This window comes from Silurus meridionalis, chromosome 28, assembly GCF_014805685.1.
Source record: "Silurus meridionalis isolate SWU-2019-XX chromosome 28, ASM1480568v1, whole genome shotgun sequence".
NCBI lineage: Eukaryota > Metazoa > Chordata > Actinopteri > Siluriformes > Siluridae > Silurus > Silurus meridionalis.
The window spans coordinates 10,276,353-10,287,541 of record NC_060911.1 but is presented as its reverse complement, the minus strand read 5'-3'; the positions used below and the strand labels follow the sequence as shown (position 1 = coordinate 10,287,541).

The following is an 11,189-nucleotide window of genomic DNA, read 5'->3' as shown; positions in this document are numbered from 1 at the left end:
ATCTGGGTAAACAAGTTGCTGAGAATGAATCCTGTAGTGTAAATAAAGTGTCCCTTTTGTTCACAATTGAGAGAAAATGTAATTAAGATTAGATTAGAGGGATTTAAATAAAAATCTGACTTTGCTTTTCAATTTATAATACACCAGAATATATAAATAATAAAACGAATGAAAAAGACATGGACAAATTTGCTGGTACCCCTAGAAAAGATCACATGATTACAATTATGTGATCAGCTATTCAGCTTACTTAAACAGAGAAAAGTCCCTCTGCTGTTTGGTGTTATTGTGCACACTACACTGAACATAGACCAGAAAAAGCAAAGCAGAGAGTTGTCTAAAAAGGACAAAAGTAAAATAATAGACATGCATGTTAAAGGTAAAGTTTATAAAGCACTCTCCAACAGCTTGATATTTCAGTGACTGCAGTTGCAAATATTATCAAGATGTTTGAGGTCAATCATGAAACAAAATGTAGTTTTATTCCACAATGACAACCTTAAAATCTACCCTACCCTACGCCCATTCACTGGGTAGCAGAACAACTCATTTTGCTCAAGATTACAATTATTTAAAATCCATATAAAATATAAATACTGCAAATTAATACTTAAGTACAGCAACAGGTATTGATATTAGAGTAGTAACTGGTATTTAACAGTAGTAACTGATACTTTCATTTCTCTGAAGCAGTTTTAATGTAGCTAAGCAGGTTTAAGTCTAACTAACACTTAGCTGTTAGCTTAACATTTATAGCAGTTTTCTCATTCGCTGTCAGATTATCCCACCTGTAAGTGCTAGTCCACTTTGCTATGTATTTGTAATTTATGGTAAATATTACATGGGTACATGATGATATACAAATTATCTTTTTATGCGAGCAGGCTTTCAGTTACCTAGAACACGTTTGCTATCTAGCTGAGCTAACAGGTTTGCTTGCGGGTCTCATGTTTATCTTGATTTGTCTGCCAGTATTATCAAAGCTGTGAAATCTATATAATGGAAGACTTGTAGTCAGAGATGCAAATGTATACACATCATTCTCTCAACTAAAAGTACAAATACTCATGTTTTAAAAGACTCTGGTTAAAGTAAGTTAAAGTTAAAGTTAAAGTAAAGAAGTTTGTACTTAAGTAAAAAGTACTACTAACTGTTTTAGTGTCACGCTGGAAACTGGACCTCCAAAATGTATATATTAATACAAAACAATTTCAAATTTTGTTATGTAATGAATGTGTCCAGGCTGAACATCCACCATATACAGGGAGTGCAGAATTATTAGGCAAATGAGTATTTTGACCACATCATCCTCGTTATGCATGTTGTCTTACTCCAAGCTGTATAGGCTGGAAAGCCTACTACCAATTAAGCATATTAGGTGATGTGCATCTCTGTAATGAGAAGGGGTGTGGTCTAATGACATCAACACCCTATATCAGGTGTGCATAATTATTAGGCAACTTCCTTTCCTTTGGCAAAATGGGTCAAAAGAAGGACTTGACAGGCTCAGAAAAGTCAAAAATAGTGAGATATATTGCAGAGGGATGCAGCAGTCTTAAAATAGCCAAGCTTCTGAAGCGTGATCATCGAACAATCAAGCGTTTCATTCAAAATAGTCAACAGGGTCGCAAGAAGCGTGTGGAAAAACCAAGGCGCAAAATAACTGCCCGTGAACTGAGAAAAGTCAAGCGTGCAGCTGCCAAGATGCCACTTGCCACCAGTTTGGCCATATTTCAGAGCTGCAACATCACTGGAGTGCCCAAAAGCACAAGGTGTGCAATACTCAGAGACATGGCCAAGGTAAGAAAGGCAGAAAGTCGACCACCACTGAACAAGACACACAAGCTGAAAGCGTCAAGACTGGGCCAAGAAATATCTCAAGACTGATTTTCTAAGGTTTTATGGACTGATGAAATGAGTGAGTCTTGATGGGCCAGATGGATGGGCCCGTGGCTGGATTGGTAAAGGGCAGAGAGCTCCAGTCCGACTCAGACGCCAGCAAGGTGGAGGTGGAGTACTGGTTTGGGCTGGTATCATCAAAGATGAGCTTGTGGGGCCTTTTCGGGTTGAGGATGGAGTCAAGCTGAACTCCCAGTCCTACTGCCAGTTTCTGGAAGACACCTTCTTCAAGCAGTGGTACAGGAAGAAGTCTGCATCCTTCAAGAAAAACATGATTTTCATGCAGGACAATGCTCCATCACACACGCCCAAGTACTCCACAGCGTGGCTGGCAAGAAAGGGTATAAAGAAGAAAATCTAATGATATGGCCTCCTTGTTCACCTGATCTGAACCCCATTGAGAACCTGTGGTCCATCATCAAATGTGCGATTTACAAGGAGGAAAACAGTACACCTCTCTGAACAGTGTCTGGGAGGCTGTGGTTGCTGCTGCACGCAATGTTGATGGTGAACAGATCAAAACACTGACAGAATCCATGGATGGCAGGCTTTTGAGTGTCCTTGCAAAGAAAGGTGGCTATATTGGTCACTGATTTGTTTTGTTTGGTTTTGAATGTCAGAAATGTATATTTGTGAATGTTGAGATGTTATATTGGTTTCACTGGTAAAAATAAATAATTGAAATGGGTATAAATTTGTTTTTGTTGTTGCCTAATAATTATGCACAGTAATAGTCACCTGCACACACAGATATCACCCTAAAATAGCTAAAACTAAAAACTACTTCCAAAAATATTCAGCTTTGATATGAGTTTTTTGTGTTCATTGAGAACATGGTTGTTGTTCAAATTAAATCCTCAAATAAAATTAATCCTCAAAAATACAACTTGCCTAATAATTCTGCACTCCCTGTAGAACACAAGCAGAGAAAAGATGATGATCAGGAATGTCTCTGTTCTCAGTCATGTTTACGTCACTGACTCCCTCTGTTTCAAATAAGTAAATATACCACCATACCATAGGTTGAAAAGGCAGCGCAATGAAAAGAAATGGGTGAAAAACAGAGCTCATTAAGAAGAAAAAATATTGATCATGTCTAAACTAATGTATCAAGCCTGGTTTAAAGAGTAAAGTGAAATTAAAAAGTTGTCCCAAAAATAAATAGTGAAGTAAAGTATTGTACCAAATTAATCTACTTAAGTTCAATAACATTAGTATTTGTACAACAGGAAATCTGGGAAATGCTGTGTATCAAACTGGAGTCTTTTCCAGAGTGTTTTTTTTTCCCAAACACGCTCCTCAGATAGACCGGCTTCACCACCACGCTGACCCTGCTCTTAAATAAATAAATAAAGGAATAAATAATTTATTTCTGAATTAAATCGTTCTTCTGAGCTCTATAACACCACAGCATCCGTATCAGCAGGTGACCCACTGCTGAGCCATTGTTTAACGACAGACAACATAGCTTTTATAAAAATTTGATGGTGAAATAAGGGTGAAAGACTTGACCTTTTTTCATATATTTACACAGCTGATGAAGCTGAAAACATCTGAAAAACAAGCTATTTTTCCTGCCTCTTCTATATCCATCCTTTATTAGCTCAAATTTACTTCTAACTACACTAAGTGTTTTATTAAAAAATATTTTTTTTTAGTCTATCTATTACATAGGGGGTTTATTTCTTTTTGGTGTGCATTTACTTTCTGGTGTTGTAAAAAAAAAAAAGTATTGTCAACCTATTACACTATCCTTCATGGGCAGGGTCCAACACTGAGCAATACAACAATGTGACATGGTGTTTTATATATATATATATATATATATATATATATATATATATATATATATATATACACAGTACAGACCAAAAGTTTGGACACACCTTCTCATTCAAAGAGTTTTCTTTATTTTCATGACTATGAAAATTGTAGAGTCACACTGAAGGCATCAAAACTATGAATTAACACATGTGGAGTTATATACAAAACAAAAAAGTGTGAAACAACTGAAAATATGTCATATTGTAGGTTCTTCAAAGTAGCCACCTTTTGCTTAGATTACTGCTTTGCACACTCTTGGCATTCTCTTGATGCCTACTTTGAAGAACCTACAATATGACATATTTTCAGTTCAGTTTTTTGTTATGTATATAATTCCACATGTGTTAATTCATAGTTTTGATGCCTTCAGTGTGACTCTACAATTTTCATAGTCATGAAAATAAAGAAAACTCTTTGAATGAGAAGGTGTGTCCAAACTTTTGGTCTGTACTGTATATATAATATATATAAACTTTTGGTCTGTACTGTATATATAATATATATAAACTTTTGGTCTGTACTGTATATATATACACATCAGGTATAACGGTGCTGTTCTTGCTCTTGAGTTGGAGTTTTTAACACTTATATCACATGGCTGGGTTGGACAGCAGTCTAATAAACAAAAATTTCCAACCAGCAGATCATGAATTGACCCACGAGGATGATTAAGACACACCGTGCATAAAAAAAAGTAAGAATGGTTTGAATGCTTAATACAGTATTTGGCACCTCTGTGCCAGTACTTATGCATATCACCAGATGAACAGTTAGTAATTGTATGCCTATGAAGTGACTTTTATTGCACTTGAAAAATACAAAATATATAAATTCAACTTTTCAGTTAGGTCCATGTATTAATAAATCATTTATAAATGCTCAGGCACCTTTTGGCTGTCATTTTGTTCTTTTGAATATGTTGCCTTTTATGGAGATTTGTGGGTGTGGCTTAATGTAAATCAGCTGAGTTGAATGTGAATGCGTTCACTAATTTACCTGGTATTTACAAGCATTATTCAACGCAGCCACGTGATCAACAGGGGTCAGATCTACAGTTCTGCTGGTCTACTCTCTACACACCTGCTCCAAAGGCATGTTCAGGTGCACAAGAGAACTGGAGAACATGACTTAGAAATCCTGGAGTAAAGAGTGAAATTAACATCAACTCTCAAATCCATATCCCTTAATCTAAAAACTCAGACCTTTTGACAGAACAGGTTCTCAGCAGTTCACAAGTCGATGCCCATAGCAGTAGTAACCATATACTAATGACCTTAAGCTGTTTTGCTTTTAGCTTGATTTAAAAAATGAAACAGCAGCACTTTTTATTGATATAGAAAGACCTGCACACACCCACACACACACACACACACACTCCCAGACGAACCTGTTCAGTCACCGTTTCTTGTGTTTTTACATAAACAAATGTGTGGGTGGTGTGATGATATGGTCAACTACGGGGTGTGATGCAGCTGTTGGAAATTATCTGTGGTAATTTAACAGAAAAATGTAATCTACAAGTTTCAAAGCATGATTAAATATAATTTCACATTCATCAAACAGTCAGATTAGTTCTTATATTTCTTCCAGTTAAAATGCCGTACTCATGGTTATAAGCTGAATTCTCTGTTCACCTGAATTAGATTATTATCTGAAACCGACTATGCAGTAAAATAGTGAATAAAATAGTATACATAATAACAAAGTTTGATTTAATTATATGTTTTGATTAAAAAAGCAAATAATGCTTGTTATATGGGAGGTTGTAGCTCCATGGTTAAGGATCTTGAGCAAGGCCCTTAACCCTCAGGGGCGCTGTATCATCTCCTACCCCAGCTTCATTACATTGTTGGGATATGTGAAGAAAGACTTATATACGACAAATATGACAAATATACTGTAAAGCACCTTTATTTTGTCTAAAGTCAGAAATAATTGCTTCAATAAGAACAAAAAAACAGCAAACAAATAAATACATAAATACATAAATATGAATGGATATAATTTAAATAATAAAAAAAAAAACAACAACAACAATTTTTTTCTTAAATATGGAGAAAAATCGTTGAAAATACTTAACCCACAAATAAATGATTTTAATTCATGAATTAATTTAAAGTCACTTCCCAAAACACACCACTGGGAGGCGCCTCTCATCCAGGCCTCACGAGATCCCGCGAGATTTCCCGACGGCTTCTCGCTCTCGCTCTATTTCTCGCGAGAACACCTCATTTCCTCCTCTTTTACTCCCTGCGTTCCAACATGGCAGTCGGCAAGAATAAGAGGCTGACCAAAGGCGGCAAAAAAGGGGCCAAGAAGAAGATGTAAGTTAAAAAATTCACCCCTTGTGCGGTTTGAGACGCTTTAATAAAACAGTGGATGTGTTTTCGGAAGAAAAAGTGTACGGATGAGTTTGATAATTGGAGGATTGTGTTAGCACGGCCCGGCTTCACCCCCAGTTCACGACTTAGCTGACTGACTAGCTAGCTACTTGCTTTCTTAGTTATTTAAGTCGTTTTTGGAGATTATTGTTTTGTCTTTTGTGGTTGTTTAGATGAAAAAAACTAATCTGAGTCAGTGGAAGTGAAACATTAGCTGTAAATCGTGTTAGTATAATAATATAAATATAGTAACTGGGGCTCCTACAAACCTCATTGACATCATGGGCTTTTACAATCACCTCCAGGCTCTGTTTAAGTTAAAACACTAATACATTAAGGAGTAAAAGTGCATGAGGGGGAGAATTGGAGCATTTTTAGGGCATATATAGATAGATACTGGATGTAATTGGTGTCTAGTCTTTTGAATGAATGTTTTCTCTATTGCATTGCTTTTATTTATTCATCTGAGTTTACTGACTTTTGAAGGCAGAACGGTATAAAAGTCTTTACCAGGAAAACCTGCATTATTTACCTTATTAGAGCTTCATGTAAATGTGTTCACGTTACAATTTACTTTATAGAGCCTTCACTGTTTGAACTGTCAGACTATTAGATTTTTGATGCTGTATGTTGTTTTAGTGCAATCACAGGAAAATCATCTATTGACTATTCAGTTTTATAAGCTGTATATCAAGTAAACCCTTTTGTTTTCTTTTCCAGCGTTGATCCGTTCTCCAAGAAGGACTGGTACGATGTTAAAGCCCCGGCCATGTTCAACATCCGCAACCTGGGCAAGACTCTGGTCACCAGGACTCAGGGAACCAGTGAGTTGTACTGGAATTATTATTGTTGAGATTGAGTTTGTAAAGGGATCTTTGTAGAGTCTCAAACACATGTCCATAGTGGCCTTATTCAGATTGGATTATTTTATCAAATTTGGTGTCTAATATGGTTCCTTAACACGTTGCTTTCTCAATAGACAGAAAGAGTGGGACTCTTTTATTTAATTTAAAGTAGATTGGGATTGTTGTTTTTAGGATCATGTGATCCAGGAAGTGTTAATATCTGCACAGGGTCACTCACGTATGCCGTGTGACTGAATCCGCAGTCTTTTGTCTTTCCAACGTGAGGCGCCATCTGCGTAGAAAATCATAGGTCAATTAAAAGAATCAAATGATTGCAAAGTTTGGTGAAAACTCGAAAGTATGCAATTTCCTCGTAGAAGGACGACAGGAAAAGGGTGAACAGGTTGATCTGGATAAAAATAAAGGTGTAGAATCTGTAAAATAGGGTTAGTTTATTAGTACAGTGGTACCCCGCTTATCGACCTTAATCCGTTACTTAAAACCGGTCGAAATGCGAAGCGGTTGAAGAGCAAATATACAATATAACCGCTAAATAACACTATATTCACAAACCGAAGTTTAATGATAGATGCTCTCTCCATGAAGGCTGAGGCGAGACTGGGAAGATCCTTTCCCTCGCTCCACATGGGTTGGGGTAAAAAAAAAGGTCTAAGCCGGCATTTGGTCGTTCAGCGGGCGCAAATTTTGGTCGAAAAACTGTTCGCTAAGCGAAAAGATCGATGTCCGAGCCGGTCGATAAGCGGGGTACCACTGTATATTGACCATCAGTGTATAATCCTGTCTGAACAGCTCCTGAGATGTGAGTTCAGAGTAAACGTTTGCTTTAAAGCACTGCATTACTGAACAGGAATAATTGTCCAAATTTGGGGAATGAAGACTGTGTTTTGGTCCCAGATAAAGAGAAGTGATTACTCCTGTTGAGATCTACTGACATTCCCACAAATGTACAATATCCTCCTTAAGGAGAGAACGCCTCTGGTTGTTGAGTGACGTGCCTGCCTTTGTTTTAGGGATCGCCTCTGATGGTCTGAAGGGTCGCGTGTTCGAGGTGAGCCTCGCTGACCTGCAGAACGATGAGGTCGCCTTCCGCAAGTTCAAGCTCATCACCGAGGACGTCCAGGGCAAAAACTGCCTGACCAACTTCCACGGCATGGACCTGACCCGCGACAAGATGTGCTCCATGGTCAAGAAGTGGCAGGTAGGAGATAGGGGGTGAATATTTGGTGCTTATAACAGGCAAACGTTGCTGCTATGGAAGCTCTAAAAATGAGTCATAGATTGATAAGTCCCACCATTGGACAATAACTCGTACATATAAAAAAAAAAGCAGAATGGGACCAGTGCATAGATAACAAGCTACCTTAAATCAACCTATATGTAAACCAAAGACAATTGAATCCACGTGCTACCAGTTCTCATATACAAGGTGGCGTATTGGACACTCCAAACTTGCGCACGCTTTCCATGTCATCACGGTAAAACAAACGCGCAGTACAGGGACGTAAGCATTTTAGTGTTTGTGTGGATCAGCAACTTTTGCAACATGATTAAAAACGGAAGTGTGGCGCTTTTTAGACAAAACCCCATTTTCAAATGCATCTGGATTAGAGTAGACTGAGCCCAAATTTTCTGACCAATCAGATCAAGAAACCTCCAGCATTATACCAACAGCTGAATTGTATTAGCTTTTGTGAATACAGTTTTAAAGAGCTATGCACACATTCACAAACATTTAGATGTAAGAAAAGGTCTAAAATGTACTTCAGGACAAAATATTTGCTGCTGGTTTGTGTAAAAAAAAAAAAAAGGAAATTTGAATCTTTGTTTCTGTACAGACTATGATCGAGGCCCATGTGGACGTGAAGACCACGGATGGTTACCTGCTGCGCCTTTTCTGTGTGGGTTTCACCAAGAAACGCTCTAATCAGATCCGCAAGACGTCGTACGCCCAACACCAGCAGGTCCGCCAGATCCGCAAGAAGATGATGGAGATCATGACCCGTGAGGTTCAGACCAATGATCTCAAGGAGGTGGTGAACAAACTGTAAGCACCCTTTTTTTTTAATTAATTTTTTTACGCTTCCATTAGGAATGTTGGTCTTGTTTGGATTGTCTTCGCCATTGTAATGCGTGTTTCATGAATGAGTGTCTGTCTGAATTCAGGATTTTACTGATTGTGTGTTTGTGTGTGTGAAACAGGATCCCTGACAGTGTGGGAAAGGACATTGAGAAAGCCTGCCAGTCCATCTATCCACTGCACGATGTCTACGTCAGGAAGGTCAAGATGCTCAAGAAGCCCAAGTTTGAGCGTGAGTTTGGGTTTTGAACTGTTGCCTTGTCCCAATTCACAAACTATGATTTCCACCAGTGTGGGTTCTGTAGTAAGATTTTCATGTACAATTTGGCTATGACTAAGTGCTTTAGCTAGATTTAGATTCGGAAGGCACACTTATCTATAGTGACTTATAATTCTAATCCATGCAACTGATTAGTCCAGTTTAAGGGCCTTGCTCAAGGTCCTATCAGTGGCAGCTTAGTGCAGTGGTATTTTTAAACTTGCGACCTTCTGATCAGAAGTCCAACATCTTTACTGCTGCGCTACCCCTTCCAAGCTTTGTGCATTACATTGTGCATTGTTTTAATTAACATTGCCCTTGTGTTTCAGTGGGGAAGCTGATGGAGCTGCATGGTGAAGGTGGAAGCAGCAGCTCGGCTAAACCAGCGGAGGGCGAAACTGGGGCAAAGGTGGAGAGAGCGGACGGATATGAGCCCCCCGTCCAGGAGTCTGTGTAAAACTCATGCTCATAGACATGGCCAATAAAGTTTGAAAAATCAAATGGTGCGTTGCTTTGCTTTTTTTGGTGTGTGGGTGTGACCAAATAATTGTCTCAAAACCAATGTTTTTACACCTTTAAAATTATTACTATAAAGTCGCAAATTTGTCAAATGTAAGTTTAAGGTTTAAAGTCTTGCATTTTCTGTTCTAAGTCTTAAAAAAAAAAAAAAATTAAGACCAGTTTAAAATTATTTATGTCTACCTCTAATGCTGGTTGAAATGCTCTCGTGGCATTTTGGAGCTAATGGTCTTAGTGTCCGTGGTGTAGTTTTTTTCCCTAGTCTAATTATAATCATGTATTGTGTTACAACTACAAATGAGCAGAGATGGGTTCAGTACATTTAGATTCAGTTCATGTAGATTTTTCTGCCATCAGTACTTCACTGTTTTTCAGATTAATTTTTTTTACACATCTATACTTTCGACTTGCATATTTAAACCACGCTTGTTACTTTAGTTTTAATCTGGTGGCACGAATAATTTTTTTCTCTAATTGTGCACCAACGAATTCCTTGTCATTGCTCTGCCTTATTCATTTTTTTTTTGTTTGTACCACAGATTTAAAATGGGTTTTATTTTTTGACTACGGGGAAAGTTTAGCAAAATTCAGCTTGAAAATAATTAGGGCTCACGTATGGCAAAAACGCTGCTTAAATGTGACGTTTAACACTAATTTTAAAACTGACCATGTGAGTTAAATGTCACAGGTGTTCATGGCTTTTCTTCATGATTTCAATTCATTTTTATTTGTAGATTGCTTTTATCAATGAACATTGTCTCAAAGCAGCTTTACACAGATAATGTGGTGATATAAAGAACATTAATTTAAGTGTAAGTTTGCCCCCGATTTGCCAGCTGGTGGCGACTGGCAAGGATAAACTCTGAGATGGTATAAGGAAGAAACCTTGAGAGGAACCAGACTCGAGTGAACATATCCATCCCCATCTGGGTTGCACCGATTGTCCATTTCTTCTTTTGGCTTCTTCAATTAGGGGGCACCACACCGAATCATCCGTCTCCATACCCCCGTCCTCTACAGCTGCCTCTTTCAACCCAACTACCTGCATGTCTTCCCTCACCACATCCATAAACCGCCCCCTTGGTCTTCCTCTTTTCCTCCTTCCTGGTGGCTCCATCCTCAGCATTCTCACTAAAATCAATGCATTGCAGTTCAAAGAATAAATCAATTACAAAAGTTTTTTATTTAATATTATAAATTATTATTTATTTGTTATCATTCATAGTATTGACAGACAGACAGCGGTCAATTATTATTAGCAACGGTCTGTTTAACGAAAATAATTGACCGCCAAACGTTTGGAAGCCCATTCAAGTGAATGGAACGTTCTAGTCTACAGGATTAAGAAGAGCCGTGTAATAAAT

General features: G+C 37.9%; 1 protein-coding gene across 1 annotated transcript; it reads left to right on the top strand.

Annotated features, from left to right (window-relative positions):
- The first annotated feature begins 5,891 nt into the window (after positions 1-5,891).
- On the top strand, positions 5,892-9,807 carry rps3a (ribosomal protein S3A). The gene is made up of 6 exons (XM_046843594.1): positions 5,892-6,047; positions 6,825-6,928; positions 7,981-8,168; positions 8,806-9,014; positions 9,170-9,279; positions 9,636-9,807. The coding sequence occupies exons 1-6, from the start codon at positions 5,986-5,988 to the stop codon at positions 9,761-9,763; spliced, it is 801 nt and encodes a 266-aa protein (XP_046699550.1). The 5' UTR covers positions 5,892-5,985; the 3' UTR covers positions 9,764-9,807.
- The last annotated feature ends 1,382 nt before the right edge of the window (positions 9,808-11,189 follow it).

Excerpts from the sequence above, each read along its gene's own strand:
- rps3a (XM_046843594.1), top strand. The coding sequence starts at position 5,986 with ATGGCAGTCGGCAAGAATAAGAGGCTGACCAAAGGCGGCAAAAAAGGG. Across the intron at positions 8,169-8,805 it reads CCATGGTCAAGAAGTGGCAG|ACTATGATCGAGGCCCATGT; the intron begins GTAGGAGATAGG and ends GTTTCTGTACAG. Across the intron at positions 9,015-9,169 it reads AAGGAGGTGGTGAACAAACT|GATCCCTGACAGTGTGGGAA; the intron begins GTAAGCACCCTT and ends TGTGTGAAACAG.